The 16,824-nt window shown below is 40.6% G+C and overlaps 1 protein-coding gene across 1 annotated transcript in view; it reads right to left on the bottom strand.

Moving 5' to 3' along the window:
* Positions 1-4,366: 4,366 nt before the first annotated feature.
* MBTPS2 (membrane bound transcription factor peptidase, site 2) overlaps positions 4,367-16,824 on the bottom strand; it is a 33,199-nt gene continuing 20,741 nt past the window's right edge. The window contains exons 10-11 of the mRNA XM_057383267.1: positions 8,236-8,311; positions 4,367-7,064 (exon numbers count right to left, since the gene is read on the bottom strand). Of these exons, the coding sequence (XP_057239250.1) occupies positions 6,842-7,064; positions 8,236-8,311 (299 nt within the window). The 3' untranslated portion in view covers positions 4,367-6,841. The remainder of the gene's footprint in view (positions 7,065-8,235; positions 8,312-16,824) is intronic.

The raw sequence follows: 16,824 nt of genomic DNA, 5'->3' as shown, positions 1-16,824 counted from the left end.
CACAGTAATAGATAACATTTTCAAAACCAACTGAAAAAATCTCAGAATTCTCCTAAAAACTTCTAAAATTCTAATACTTAAAAAAGAAAAAAAAAAAAGAAAAAAAAGAAAAAAGGAGCTTTTGTCTCTACCTTTAGCATGGATAAGAGTTAAAAAAAGTAATCTCCTCATGCCAGAAAAACGCAATTCAGAAAATTGCAAAAACTGCAGAGCGACCTATCTGGGAAATCCTCCCAATGTGTCCAATCTGTGCTTTGTGCCCATTTCTCATGGYAATCTTTTATCTGGGAACAAAGCCACGATTGCTGAAACAGCTCTGCTTGTGTAAAGTAACAGCGTGTCCAGTAAGCAACAAAGAACAATTTAGGGCAGTTTTTRATAACACAGACACTGTTAAGGGGGTAAAAAGGGTTTTACCTCGGGATTTGGGATCCCAGGTGCACAACTTGATGGCAGAATGCACCCCCGTGTACAGCACGGGTACAAGTTTTATAGGTTTCAGGAATTAGCATATCTATCTAGGATTCCCCAATAAGATACAAGTTTTATAGGTTTCAGGAATTAGCAAATCTATCTAGGATTCCCCAATAAGATACAAGTTTTATAGGTTTCAGGAATTAGCATATCTATCTAGGATTCCCCAATAAGATACAAGTTTTATAGGTTTCAGGAATTAGCATATCTATCTAGGATTCCCCAATAAGATACAAGTTTTATAGGTTTCAGGAATTAGCATATCTATCTAGGATTCCCCAATAAGATACAAGTTTTATAGGTTTCAGGAATTAGCATATCTATCTAGGATTCTCCAATAAGAAACTTCACAAATGCAGTAATGTCCCCCTATTCTAATGAATCCCCCCAGATGAGGTCAGAGCTCAGTTTACACAAGATGTTCTGGACAGAAGGCTTCACCCAAGGCTGAGCTCGGGTTTAAGATAGCACAGGGCACACTGAGCCCTTCCTCAGGATGTTTGGTCTCTCTGCCCAGCAGAACTCCTAAACTAAGCTGGAATATCAGGAATTACAAGCATGTGGGCTAAGGGGTACAGGGGAATGCACAGAGGGTATAGAAACCATAAAAAGGAAAAGCAAAAATCATCAGATATCACATGCACAAATCAAAGGTTGTCATATGTAAGTTCACTTTTGAAGATCTGACATTTGCACACAGCACTGGCCATAGCAGTGGTTTTGCTTACCTTGATGATGACATCAAATATTTCAATTACTAGTGTGATAAGGTGACAAATAACAGAAAGTAAAATGATAGTTATTATTATTTTTAGGAGGTGGACAGACATTGAAAAGGATGGTGTATCTTGCTGGTACTCAGAGAGAGAATATGAATCACATACAAAGAGAACAAGAATCTGTGAGAGAATATGGCAATTGCCATAAATAAGGAATTATGTCACTCTACCTTATTTTTAAAAAAACAGACTTAAGCACATCAACAATYAGACAATGAATTTATTTGCAGGATATATTTATCATACATAGAAAACAATACTTATTGTTTGGTTAATTAAATAGAGAAAAAAACCAAAACAAAATCACAATACATTATTCAGTATTCCATATATTTGTTAGCTGACATTTTCAAAATGAAGCTTTTTTTTTTTTTTTTTTTTAAAAAAAAAAAAAAAAACATGATCATGAACAATGCATAGTGGGAACAAAGGGTCTAGAAATCTAACATTCCACAGCTGTGAGTCAGTGTGAAAAATAAGGCCATGTAGAGGAAAAAAAAACCTCACAATGAATATCTAAACAATACATATTCCATTGACAGGCTTCAGATAAGATCAACTGGAATGTTATGTAAGGAAAAGATGGATTTAAAGMATTAACAAACAACTTGGAAATAGATTTTTGTAGTGATGGTTTGGAAACTGCCTCCAAATTTTCAACTTARTATCAATAAAGATCAATTATACAATGATGCTGCAAAATCAGAGGTGAGAAATATCCATTTTACAAAATAAGCTACAACTACTTATTCAACACATATTTATTGTGGGAATGACAAAGTGTTAACAAAAATGTTTGATAACCAGTCAATGAATGATTCAGTGAAGGGCTGGAAAACGTTATCTTCCTGCTCTGAAATGTTAATTACAAGTTCTTTTTTGGTTTCACGACAATGTAAATGGAATGAAYAGAATTGCAGTGTCATATCCTGCTCTTTGTTCCTGTCCTTTCACRCTGGCTCAGCAGTGTGAAAGTTTCATAAAGCTGCCATAAAGTCAAGTTCTTTGCTGGCTTTCAATGCTCTCCAGGGCTGCACTGACACAGTGTGTGTAATTCAGACACATCAAATAATTCATCTGTTATGTGACATTCAGGACAAARAGGGTATAAAACATTTCTCAGTGTTGGATCTTATCTGGATTAAGAGTCAAGATTCCTTACTCACAAGATTAMAAGAACAAAGCTGAGGCAAGACTGGTTGTGGAAATTGGTCTGAATATGGGTGTACAGAATGCACATTTTACAAATAATTACTTACACCTAGAGTTTAACTCACATCTTTTAAAAACAATTCAATACMAAGTAGGCTATATAAACCTTTAAAAGCCTTCTTCATTGGTCATCAGTGATATCCAGATCTATATGAAAGCTCTGAACTTGTAAGACATATATAAYTCATCTTAAAAATATTCCTACATGCCACCCTGTGACATGTAGGGATATCCAGATCTATATGAAAGCTCTGAATTTGCAAGACAAACATAATTCATCTTGAAAATATTCCTACATGCCACCCTGTGACATCATGTAAAATGTATGGGAAGCTATGGGAACATTGGGATTGCTGAAGTGCTAAAATAAACAAAGTAAATCCTTATTAAAAGAAAGCTGAAATACCCTTARTGCCATGGAAAGGTCTGAACTGAAAACTTTACTTCTTCAGTCTTGCTCATCCCAGTTCTCACTCAGAACAGCACAAACAACAGCATTAAGAGAGTCATGGATTCCAAGGCTGACCTCTTTTTGCTGCTCTGAAAAAACTGTGTTTACCATGCTTGAAGCTGAGACTTCACAGAAAGTAAGAAACATATTTTAAACATCAGCTGAACAAAACTCATGCAGCTGCCATTACATCGTTTTCCCATCACTTGTCTTCTTTAATAAAGAAGTTATGATAGCTTATGGGAGAAAAMCATAAGTTTCTATTTTCAAATACAGAGAAAACCATAGGGAGAATTCACAGAGAGAAGGAAAAAGAAAAACAAAAGCCTACATTGCAGAATATGTAGGACTGTTGTAAGTTACTCCTAAAAATGGATAATACATTCTATGGCTATGCATGTATCTGTTACACAAATGTATGTATACACACATATCCACAAATGCAGAATTACCACTGAAAGAAACTATCAATACAGTTGGTTGTTTCATTCTAAATAAAAAGGATGAGTTGATGAATTTTCCACTGTGGTTCATAATTTGGGATGACTAATCTGCAAGTTTGTCAATATTTTTTCTAATGAAGCCTTTTTCATTTAACTTATAAAGAAGCAAGCTGGTTTTAATTTCCAAAGTTAGCAAAGAGCATGTAACATCCCCCATGCTAAGGGGTTTGCCATTTTCATGTATCATGCATTATCAGAACATGCTATGTCAATATTTGCAGATAGAAAAAACAATTTCATAAAAAAMCAAAGCAGAACAATGATTATAATTATGGAATTCTTCTGGAAATTTTCAAATAAAAGCTAGGTATAACATTTCTGAATATTAGACATTAGTTTTTCCATCTGATACAGATTTAAAATGCATAATATATACATAAAYAGTAGCAGCCATCCAATCTTTAAGAGTGCTGTGTTTTACAGTCCAGTCAATATGCCCTATAATTATATTGATGGATTCTGTATTCAAGATTCTGAGGGGCTAATTTAATAAGTAGAAGGATTTAATTTTAAGGAAAGGCTTCCTTTCTGTTTTTACAAAACCAAGAAACATCATAAATACTCCAGTAAAAATACAAGACACAAGAATCACTGTGTCTGTTTGTGTTTTCTCTTGCTAAATAAATGATCAAAAACCCTCTCAGTAACTGCATGGATGGCACATGCTAATCAGAATGTAATCCATGTTAGGATTACAGGAGAATGAAATGGATTCAATGAACATCTTCTTCAGAGATTGGCCCAGACTAACTATTATTTTAGTCCAAACTAATCTAAAATATGCTGGGTCACCATTCACACCCAGTTTGCTTAAAGTTTTGATTCAAAGCATCTGTATGTACCTAAATYGACCCTTACTCAGTAGAACTTTAGCATGTGCAGAAATGGACCCATAATTTTTAAACACTTCTAGTACTCTCTCTTCTAGGGTATCAAGATTAACAGACACTAGTGTGTCTGTTTTGCTAAAACCATGACCAATATCTTCTTAGTAAAACTGTGGCTTTCAGTGATTGTGTAAAGTAAACTGGCTTTAGCTTAGTTTGATAAAACTTCATGTTTTGGTGGCACACTAAATAACGAGGAACAACATGCCAGCCTCATTATAGATGTAATTTTAAGCTCAGAAACTTTGGGTTTTTCTAAATCTGTTGCCTACATCTCCATGAGAGGCACTATGTTAAAGGATTGTTCCAAGCCATTGCAGTCGACATGAATAAATAAAGTATCAACTTGACATATTTTGAAAGCAAATATTCTTATTAAATTACATTAAAACTTCCAAGTGCAAATTACCTTTTTTGCACTGAAGATAGGACAAGACAGAGGAAGGAAGAGCTCAGATGAGTAAACAGCCACTGAGGAAGAGAGCAGGGTAGAACAGAGATTGAGCCAGGCTTTGTGCAAGGACCAGGCTGCTCCTGGAGGAATGGGGAATGGCAGATGGACCATCAGAACTGCTGCTCTGAAACCTCTGTCTGTTTGCCAGAAGTAATGACAAGTTTGATTTTCAGGGTTATTTTTAAAGGTCCCCAAAGGCACCAGCTCACACTGGGTCAATTGGAGGATTTACTCTTTCTTACAAGGACCTGAGCTGATTTGCCTGGGCTGAAATGACTGAAAAGGAGAGGCATGGGCCAGCCACCCCACAGAGGTGAACTTCAAGGGCCCACCCAGCCTGTGGTAGCACTGGAAAGGGATGTAAGCTAGCCAACAGCAAATAAATAAATGTGSTCTCTCATTACTGCTTGCATCATCTTAAGAAAGGAGTGTATCTAAAGCTCCTCTGCAAAAGTACACATCAGTGGGCAAATGCAAACATCACAGTTATGAATCCATGCAGTAGCACCAGGAATTGGGCTCAGCCCCACTTTGAAAATTACCCAGACTTTCACCTCAAGAGCCAGAAGAACCTATTTCACCTGGTCATGAATGTTGCAGGATCTGTGAGTTTAGGTTCCACTTCACCTCCTGATGGAAAGGCCATTTCTGCAAAGGAACTCTGAGCTGCAGCAGCTCCAATGGGGAGCACTGTATGAGGCAGAAATTGCAGGGTATTTTTCAAAAATTTCCTATTTTAAATATTTAGGCTCCTAAACTAGAGCATTTTTGTTTAAATATCAGCCTATACTGAGGCAAAGCTCTGACTGAACTTGATTTATATAAATTAGGCAATCTATCACATGAGGACATGACATTGAATACATAATCCTACAGGGTATAAAATATTTAAAGAACTTCAGAGTGTATCAGTAAACCACTGACTGTTCTTCCACTGCTCATTTAAGAATAAGGGTATGGTCTGTATTCATCTCAGAGAACAAAGCCAAATGTTTAAATAGTTCAAWTCACAATCATAATTTTCCTCTAAACAATTCATATCTAAGACCAGCCTCAGCTAAATATCTTTGTTAGCTAYCTTTGAACAGAATGAATCCTAGCAAAGGAAAACAACCCTTTGAAATACAGAAAATCATCAGTGAGTTACTGTACATATTACATGCATAGCATCAGAAGATAGACACCATAAAAACAATAGGTTTCACTTTTAACTGTGAACAGGTAGAATACAGKATTATTTTCTGAGTAGAACACACAACATTACAGATCACTTAGGAAAACTGTGCACAGCATACTTCAGCACTCAGAAATGGAATTTCAGTTACCTTGTAGCTATTGCTGACAAATATTGCCTTTAAAAAAAACTTCAGCTGCCTATGATAATATACAACTGAAACTGTAAGCAAAACAAACATGTGGGCGTTGTTATCCTCCCACATTCTTCATTTTTAGCAGACTTCTCATCTTCATCCTGAGGACATTTCTCCAATCATTTTGGCCAGCTGAAAAGGAAAGTCACTAACCCAAACRGATGCTCTCTTCCCATTAACACATGGTAAGCATTTAGCTTTTCCTCATTTTRAGACCAGACTTTAGGGCTTCCTAGAATCCAGTCTGGTAGAATACCAGACCAAAAAATCCAAAACAAGTCACTCAAAACTATGCTGATTGAGAAATTATCACAGCCCACACAGAWCTTCTGACAATTACTCACATTATAAAATGAAACATCTTTTTGTCCTCCCACTTTACAAATGTTTGAGGCAAAATAATTCCCTTACTTAATATCTGAATTTATSAAGTCTGATCTTTTCCTGTGAAATCTTAAAATGCAATTTCTCCAAAATTAATACAGAGCTTAAAGCATAAATAAAAAGGCTCCTACTTTTTTCTATTACATTTCCCATGACCACAGGCATGGTGCTGTAAAGTTTTAAATTAAAACAGCAACCACCAGCTGATTGTTCTTTCAATGTCATTTTAAGGGAATTATTTCAATCTCAGTACTGGACAAATTTAAAAAGGCAATAGATTTATTATTTCTGTGTACTTKGAGAACTGATGGAAGAATATCCAAYCTTCTATCGTGCTGTCACCATCCAAAGTCCCAGTGCAACATTGGCAGCCAAAAGTGCACTACCAGCAAGCAAAATTAAAAAGCCAACAAGCTCTCTGTTGTGTTTTTCTACAATTAGGGAGCTGAGTGTGGCTTCCAGGAAGGAATTTAATATCCACTGACCATCCAAAGCAAAGCAGGGTACAGCATTGATAACTGCCAGTGCTCCTGAGAGTGAGATGAGGTACCTGGWTGACTTTAGTTAAGGTTCATGAAGAGTATCCAAGAAAATGTAAAACAGATGTAAAAAAAAAATTATAAAGATGTATGTATTTTATTTCTAGTACGCAGAGAGAGATATATGAAGGTTATTTTTCCAGCTGCCATTCCATTTCACAGAAATTATATGAGTAAAATTAGTTTTACATAACATACCTGCTCAAAGAACTGTCTTTATAGATTTTTTATTTTTTAAGCCATAAGTTTGGATACTTAAACCTGCACTCTTCACAACATGAGTGAAAGTAGGAGACAGCAAAACCACCACCTTCTTTACTTGCTTTGTGTGGTTTTGGAGGAAGGTTATAGCTCTGACACCATGCCTGAACTAGGAAGATATTCTAGACCCAAATATGAAATCATGATTAGGAATATTGTCCAAAACACTCCCTAGTAAATGACTAGAATATAATCAGAAATCTGGCTTATCTCTCCTACTTACCTGTTAGCCAGAAAAGCTGAGTGGATTTTTATACAAGTGTGTGCATGTGAGAATGAGGCACAGGTAGATAATTTTTACTGTGGAAAAGCCTTGTTAACTGCAGTGTGTACCTCCATCCTCCATGGCCAGGCAAGAAGACATAAACATTTCAGTTTCTAAGGCTAAGAGTTCCTAAATCAGCCACATTCAAGTCTAATAATCTTTATGTATGTGTATACATACAATCTTGTTCATTAATAACAAGAGTAAACTGAATTATGCTGCTTTTTGAATAGCTTTTTTCTTTTCTCTTGGAGAAAAAAAAAAAGAACAAACATATCCTGTTATTTAGTTCAGTATAATGACACAAAATTAATAAAACTCTGCCATTGCAAAGCTAGCAAGAACATGTCACTTTTCTTGACTAAAATTCAGGCTTAGTTTGACTTTCTCATCACATCTGTTAAGGCTCACCCTCAAGAGTTAAAAAAAACACTGCCCAAAAATATGGTTTTAAGCACATGAAAGTGAGAGATTTCATTTTTAGGTTGGTGCATGGACAATAATCAATGAAGAGATGGGATAAAGATGTCAAATCTCTACAGAAATATTTTAGGGCATCCTGTCTAAAATGATATCCAACTGGAATKTTGCTAGGTCACTAAATTCTAAACAGTTCCATTCTCTCCTGAAAAGAACAAACATACTTCAAAGGATACTTGCAAAATGTCTCTATCACCACAGGCAGATCGATACTTAGGAAGTTTTGTCGTGGTACAAAACTGCTGAGACTTACTGAAATGAAAATATAAAGATACACAAAGCATAAAAARTCATTCCAAGGTTATAACAGCATAAATTTTAGATTATCATTTTGCAGAAAAATCACATGAAAGACCTTCTTCAAGGACAAATAACCAATCTAAATGAGGGTTTGCTTGGTTTTTTGTTTTTATAAGACTGCAAATGTTGCATCTTTCTTAAACATGGCCACTGTCAYAGTAAAGTCACTACACAAAGCACAAACAGCATTTCAGTAAAATTAGATCTACAATACATATTTTCAGAAGCATCTTCAGTCATAAAGACCCCACTGTATGACTGCAGTACTTTTCAAAGAAAAGAGATTAGTTACCAGAMTTTTTCCACATGTGCAGTCCACATGTACACTGCGGGTGCACACGTGTTTCTTTTCTGAAGGCCAGAAAAATCTTCTCTTGCAGTACCTGCAGAAGATCCCCCTAACCTGAAGCTGAGCTCATGGGGGAGATGGGGAGCAGAATTCTGGAGTCCCCCTGAGAAAGCAAAGACTACGATGGGATGCACAGCTGCATCACACAACACCAGTCAGCACATATATCTTCTCTTCTCTTTTCAGATTAGTGACTTCAAGATTTAACTTGGTACAACTTAAAAACCTGGGAGGTGGGACTTGGCATCCTTCTTAAAAATAGTGACTGGAAAACTGCAGTGTCAAGGATCTTGAAATGATCTTGAAATACTTTATTAATGTACACACTGTTCTTTGAAAATGTACATGATTTCAGCTGACTGCTTGTCAAATGTTTCTGAGAGATTCTTCAAGGAAAGTGAGGTAGTTTGAGACCTGCCAGAAGGCACTCTGTTAGTGSAGGGATGTTCCATCTGGACAGCAGTCTGAGTCTGCCAGCACCAGGGATCATTTGAAAACCATTCTGTGACAGCTGCAAGAAAAAACACCTTTCCTAACAGAAGGAAAGCACAGCAGAGTCTTCTCCCCAAAAGAGGTCTAGGTGAATTAAGGCAGAATCAGAAAATCACCTTGAGAATAAAATTACACAGTACCAACAATACTCTCCCTAATTTTAAGGAACAACTTTGGATGGGAGTTGCCAGCCAATGGCCTGAATTTTCCCTACCTACAAGGGAAGAAGTTACAGCTATAAGAAATACATATCTGCATAGAGATATGTGAACACAAGAGTTCAAATCCCACTCAACACAAACATCCTTTGGGAAAGGAACAGTTTAACCCATCCTTAGAGAAATTTTAACCACAGTCCAAAAGAACACTGGGAACATTAACATACCAAAAGTGCTGCTAAGTAGATCTTCTTTAAAAGTGAGATCAGATTTCTTCAGGCTCAATAAAGAATTCAAGGACACAGCAACAAAGGTGAGGAAAAGTAGTTCCAAAGTCACGTAAGGTAGAGAACTGGTCCATTCAGTCACATAAAGACATTTTCTTCTGTTAATAGATGTCTTTCTGATACGTCCAGCCAGCAAACACAACATGGGTTGGAAAGATATGGAAAGCAAGGAGAACCAAAGAAAGAATGGGTTTGGTGTGGCAATAAGCTGAGAATTTTTCAGTATCAAAACTGTTCTGTGCTTGGAAGTCATGTTCTTTCTCAAAGCTCAAGAATGACCTTTGATTCAGGGGAACTGAGAGAAGATAAATCTGTTGGACTATTGAGTGAAGAACACAACAGACAGAAATCCTGGACATCAGCCAGCTCAGAAAGTCAGAGGCTTCCAAGTCAATCACAGAATCATAAAATGATTTGGGTAGGAAGGGACCTTAAAGAAAATCTCATTCTAACCTCTCTGGCATGGGCAGGAACATCTTCCACTAGATCAGRTTGCTCMAAGCCCCATCCAGCCTCCACTTGAACAYCAGGGATGGGGCATCCACCACTTCTATGGACAGCAGCATTTCAGTGCCTCACAATGCTTAGTGAAGAATTTGTTGCATCTAATCTCTTTCTAGAAGAAAGTYTATATGACAAGCCACTGATTATCAGAGTTACAACTGGGAAGTTCTTTGAAATATTCTGTGTTTTTGTCTGGCAGTATTTGGTATCAAGCTATTACAGTAAAAAAAAAATTGAACCACAAAAAAAGCCCCAAAGATATTTTTTTCCTCTTGTATCTACTTGACAAACAAAACGACTCAACTAAATGCAGTATTTTATTAAAATACTCGTTTAGCCTTATTTTAAAAATTCCACTGGTTAACCAAGCAGAACTACAGCCTTTTGCAGCTTGACATAGAGGCTTGCCCCACTGCAGGTGCAGGATGTTGTATTTTGTCTTACCTAACCTCAGGGTTCTTTTCAAGCTTGTTCAGATCCCTCTGGATGGCTTCCCACCCTTCAGGCATGTCAACCATACCACTCAGCTTGGCATTGTCTGCAAACTTGTTGAGGGTGCATTGATCCTGCTGTGGGGGGCCGTGTCCCAGCCCCTGGGTGGAGCTGCCCTATGGGATGTGCTCCAGAGCACCCYGAGTTCCATCCCCACACAGCCCCACCCTGGCTGCACGCTCATTCCAGGGCCATGAGGTCACACAGCTCCACGCTGCTCCAGGCTCTCCAGGAGAACCCTGAGTGCCAACCCCTCACAGCCCTGCCCGGGCTGCACGGGGCCATGAGGTCACAGAGCCCCAGGGCACTGCACTGCCCATAAGAACCAAGTGCTCAGCCCCCATCCCTGACTGCAGCAGCAGCAGTGTGGTGGAAGGCAGATCATGGCCCTTGTTCACCGTCTTTTCCTCCTCATCCTCCTGGTGGCCCTGCATCCTGGGGCTGCCATGTATGTTCCACATAAAGCTCAGGAAGCAGGTAAGCTGCCAGCACTGGTGCAGCCTTCCATGGGCTAGTGAAAGTTCTCATCAAGTTGGTTTTTCCTCCAGTGCTTTACTAAAGGTTTCCTCTTTCATGGGCTAGTGGGGTCTTCTCTCCACATTGGTTTTTCCTCCAGTGCTTTACTAAGGGTTTCCTCTTCCATGGGCTAGTGGGGTCTTCTCACCAAGATGGTTTTTCCTCCAGTGCTTTACTAAGGGTTTCCTCTTCCATGGGCTAGTGGGGTCTTCTCATCAAGATGGTTTTTCCTCCAGTGCTTTACTAAGGGTTTCCTCTTTCATGGGCTAGTGGGGTCTTCTCTCCAAGATGGTTTTTCCTCCAGTGCTTTACTAAGGGTTTCCTCCTTCATGGGCTAGTGGGGTCTTCTCACCAAGTTGGTTTTTCCTCCAGTGCTTTACTAAGGGTTTCCTCTTCCATGGGCTAGTGGGGTCTTCTCTCCAAGATGGTTTTTCCTCCAGTGCTTTACTAAGGGTTTCCTCTTTCATGGGCTAGTGGGGTCTTCTCACCAAGTTGGTTTTTCCTCCAGTGCTTTACTAAGGGTTTCCTCTGTGTTAGTGCTCTCCTGTTAGAAGACTCCCAAGGGTCCATCCCTCCTCCAGGGATGTTGCTCATTGTGGTTAAAGAGTGTTGAGCTGAGAGGTTCCCAGGTCCTCCTCTGCAGCTCTGGCGATTCACTGACATCTGGCTCCCAGATTGTTAYCTGACCCCTGTCCACTGCTTCTGTACACAAAAGCAGAAAATCCCAACAATGGAAACATTTCTCTGTGCTTGCGTCTAGATGAGTCTCTAGCAGATTCTCTGGCAGCTTGGCACAAAGATGGTTTGGAGCTCTTGGACGAGTCTGGAACAGGTAAGTTCTCAATGTCCCTTTCTTTGAATGAATAATTATCACCAATGTGTCAACAGCTTATTMATGTGCAATTTTCTTTCAGATATCGAGGCTCATAGCCTGCTGAAATCTTGGTCAGGTCCAGTTGTCAAGTACATGCGTAATCCCACWCGTAAGTTAGTTGGAGGGAGGCACATTTACCTTTAAATCTTCCTTCCATGTGAAATGCAAGTTGCTCATTCCAAGGCTGATGCCAGCCACTGCCATGGCAGGTAATTGCTGTTCTGTGGTAAGCACAGGGTTGCTGTGTGGCACCAGGCTTTGTCCCCAGTGCCTACTCCTGCATGTCACATCAACAGCCAAGCTGAAAGCGTGCTGGGTTCAAGACATCTGGATCCTATTCCACRGATCACGAAAAACAGGACTTTCACAAATGTAGCTCCTCCTGCAGCTTCATCCCAAAGCTTGCTCTGAGTTSCTAGAGGCCAAAAGCACAAAAGCAGCCCAGAGTGGGATCCCTCTCATGAGTTGAGGTTCAGATCAATGTTCTGACTCTCATATTGGGAARGAAAGCTAGAGGGAACCTCCCCATTCTCCTGCATCCTCCATGCCTGAGCCATGCTGAGGCTTTACCTGTCTCTGCTTTTTGGCAGCGCCACCAAAGTCTGGAGAAAAACACAATGGGAAAGCAGCTGCATCTTCTCAAGCAGACCCAAGGCACTCAGGTAYTGAGCAGTCCTGCTGGGGCCCCTTAGGAAGAGACACATGCTGAAACCTGGGAGTGGCTGCRAGGGGTGCCCATGCTGGAGAAAAGGCAGACAAAGAGAGTAGGGCTCAAGTGTCTCCTGTGAAGGCCTGACTCCATCCCATAGGGCCATGGGAGCTGGCCCAGAGAGGGAGTTGCAGGTTTAACAGCTTGGCAAGTTTTTGTCAAAGGAGTGACTGGCCAAGCAGTGGTGCTCCCCMACTTCACTCTCCTCCTGACCATCTGAGTTCTTTCCAGAGACAGCCTGTCCCCAAAGGGTGGGAGTGTGCCTCCAGGACCAGCACTGGGGGGAAAWCAGAACATTCTGGTGTTATCAAACRTGCTGCAAGTTCAGTGGTAARCTGGCAGAGGACACGCTAACATATTGAATTCYTCTTGCAGTAAAGGCTGGAGAAACACCCAAACAAGCTCCTAAGGCCCACGAGCAGATAGAAAGTATTTTCTGCCGTGGAGCAGGCTGTATGGTAGGCATAGTGATAGCCCTAGCAGCCGTGCCAGCTGGGATCCTGCTGTGTTCTCTTGCAATCTGCTGGTGGTGTGCGAGAAAACGGTGAGTCGTGGATCCCCCCACATCTCCTGCTTCCTTCAGGGGCAGCTCACTGCCACGAGGCATTTCCAGTCAGGCTGCTGTGCAGCACCAAGTTAGTGGTTGATTGAAAAACTCTGCTGAGGCTTCTGCAGCTGTCAGTGGCTTTAACTGGCCTCTTGATTTCTGGGTTTTCTCTTGGGGAGCCTACTTGGATGGGAGCCAGAGTTTGCTCAAACTGAGCCTGCCTGGACAAGAGTAACTTGCATGAGTGACAGGCAGAGGCAAAGCAAAGTCAGGATGGAAAAGAGTAGGGGATGATACTGCCCTAGAAAGCAAAACATGCATTGGCACCTGCTGCTGCCCAGTGAAGCTGCCTGGAGGAATCCCTGTATGGCGGTGCCTTGGCCAAGGTGTGCCAGCAGCTCCACCCGCAGCAGAGAGCCCTGCCAGCTCTGGGCCCYGCTGTGGAGGASACAGSAGGAGACAGTTCCTGGCCACTACCAAGTCACCTGCAGCTCAGCCACCTCCTCTCTCCACAGGCGTCTATCTGGAGACCAGCAGGAACGCACCGGCCTGATCGCAAACTCAGAGAGCCAGAACAGTACGCCTGAACCTCCCCTGACACTGCAGTAGCTCCAGGAAACTCACACATCTGATCCTTGAGCTGTCCCTCTTCCCCAACCTTTCCTCAGCTGTGAAAATTGTCCTTCAGCAGCTGTGGAAATTGCCCAGTCCCAGCCACAACAGAAGCAGCCCCCTCCACCCCCAAACCTGCTAGCCCAGCCCTTCAGATGAAACCGAAGGTGGGCCTGCCAGGGTAGGGGTTGGACTGACAGAAATAGCTTCAGGGATCAACTCTTTTTGTCTGAATAAACGGGACAGTGTTCACACAGGTATCTGTGAACTATCAGAATATCCAGAGTTGGAAGAGACTCACAAAGATCATTGAGTCCAACTCSTGGCCCTGCACAGGACATCCCCAAGAGTCACACCCYGTGCCTGAGAGCATTKTCCAAATGCTGCTTGAACTCTCTCAAGCATGGTGCCATGACCATGGCCCTGGGGAGCCTGGTCCACTCCCTGACCACCCTGTTTGCCTGATACCTGACCTAAACCTCCCCTAGCACAGTTTCAGGCGATTTCCTGTGGTCCTATCACTGGTCACCAGAGAGATCAGTGCCTGCCCCTCCACTTCTCCCTGTAAGGCAGATCACAATGAGCTTTCCTCCAGGCTGAAGAAGCCRTGTGATCTCAGCTACTCCTCAAATGGTTTCCTGTGGAGACCCTTCCCCATCCTCATGGCCTTCTTTTGGACACTCTCTAATGRCTTTACATCTTTCTTATATCATGGTGCCCAAAACTGTCCCCAGGACTTGAGGTAGGGCTGCTCCTGTGCAGAACACAGCAGGACAGTCCCCTCCTTTACCCAGCTGGAGATGCTGTGCCTGATGTCCCCAGGACATGGGTGGCCCTCCTGGCTGCCAGGGCACTGCTGCCTCATGTTCAACTTGCCTCTTACCAAGACACTCAGAWGCCTTTCTGCAGGGCTGCTCTCCAGCTTTGCATTACCCAGTTTGCATGTATGCACAGGTCAAGTGATATCCACAGCAAACAACTTGTCAAGTCGAAGGCTGGTATCAGAACATCTGATCAAAACTTTTGCTCATGAGCCAAAACAGCAAAATGGCTGGGGTAGGCAGTGTATTCAAAGGTTTCAGGAGACACACACTGTAATACACTGTAGTTTCAAAGCTGGACTGCCTCTTGACAAGCACCTAATGGCCACTACCAAGTCAGCTGCTGAACCTGAAGTTATGCCTATGTTGAGAATGGATCACTGATCCTCTTCCTTCTTTTTGTTACAATAAACTGTTATTACTGACAGCCACTAGGCACAGATCTAAACTCCAAATCTTGCTCAGGAAGTAAGCTCCAAACACAAAGAAACTCTTCAGGAAATTGCTGGTCTGAGCTCTAAGATTGTAATATGAGGCAATCAATTTAGTGATTGTAATGGACCAAACCAAATGGCAGTAAGCGAATTTGTCCTCTGAAGAATAACAAAAGAATTAAAGAAATTGTGTTCTCCAGGCTTGTCTTCAAAGACACTGCTGGGAAGAGGTGAACAGCAATGAGCCTGGGTGAGAGAAAACAGTCATTGTTTTCCCACTCTAATTAAACAATTCTTTGACCTGGAAATAACATTTCTTTTGCTGGCTAATGCTAGATGGTGTTGGCAAATATTGAGAAGAATTCACAACAGACACAATTTTAATTAGGAGTGACTTGGAGACTAGGTTGACCAAAGAGCTTTTCAAAACTTCTTCATGGGGGAAAGGGCAGCAGACAGCATGGCATGAGATATTTCTGTGTGGTCTCCAGAAGAACTAAATGTATAATCCTTTAAACACGGGTTAAAAGCAAAGAAGGTCCATCCTCTGCAATAAGGGCAAACAAGCATGGAAATACTGAGAAAACAGGCTGTACCAGAAAGACCTCTACCATGGATTATGGCTGTTGTTACTCAAGCTTTGCCAAAGCCTAGAAATGCCTTTTTTTTAGAAGATTTGGATACAACAGAAGTAGGASACTGGTCCAGCTTGGGGAAATTATCTTCTAGGTAAGTTCCATCTTCTTTTCATGAAGGAAATCTTACAGATTTTGATCTATGATGGGCAAGAGTAACATTCAGGGATATGATGCTCCTCCAATACAAATCCTGGGCACCACATCCTTCCCAACGAGGAAGGGCCAGAGAAGGAAGCAAAAATGTTGCAGTATTAGAAATGACACAAGGGAATAAAATTTCTCATAAAGAATAAAGAAGAAACACAGCAAATTTGCATGGCAGTATTGACAGRTCCCTCCATTTCCATCTTACATATCAACTGTACAACATAGGTAGAGCCTTAGTGCAAAACTGGCCTGCAATAAAAAAAGTTTAAAAGTCTTAATACCATTTGTATTAAAGTGATAGTATGACTTTCTATTGGATAAAATGAGACACCTTTTGSAGAAAGAATGCTAATTAAAAGCATTAATGCATCTGTCCCAAGGACCATGCACTCCTTATCATCCTTCTGTTTTAGTTTTGGCCAAATCTCTGTCACTGTAAATTCATTTAGGATTAYAATTCCTTACAGTTGTATTATTTTTTAAATACCAGAAACAAGTGCTATGTATAGCCTCCATACAACAAAAAATATTTCTGCTAGGATGTTTCAATTTGAAGTAGCAGAAATATTTAATAGAAATAAACTGTAGAGACTAAGTAGCTACTATGGATATAAAGTTTTAAAAAATATGTTATCTGGAGGATATCTTCAAATGAAAATATGAAATAATTACTGTTTCTCCATAAATCAGGACTACCATGACAAAAATACAAACCTAAGCAGAAAATAATATATACATAATTTTAGAATGTTATTCAAACATTACTTCAGTAATATTTCTAGAGAAAGTAAAGTCATAGTACACACTAGTACTACAACTCCCATATCATATTGTGTACAAAAAGTAGCACCACTCTAAAAAGTAAAGTTTCCTGCAGGTAGAAAG

Source organism: Malurus melanocephalus, unplaced genomic scaffold (genome assembly GCF_030028575.1).
Source record: "Malurus melanocephalus ecotype Western Australia unplaced genomic scaffold, MMel_1.1 scaffold_618, whole genome shotgun sequence".
NCBI classification, from domain to species: Eukaryota; Metazoa; Chordata; class Aves; order Passeriformes; family Maluridae; genus Malurus; species Malurus melanocephalus.
This window is presented reverse-complemented; position numbering and strand designations above follow the sequence as displayed.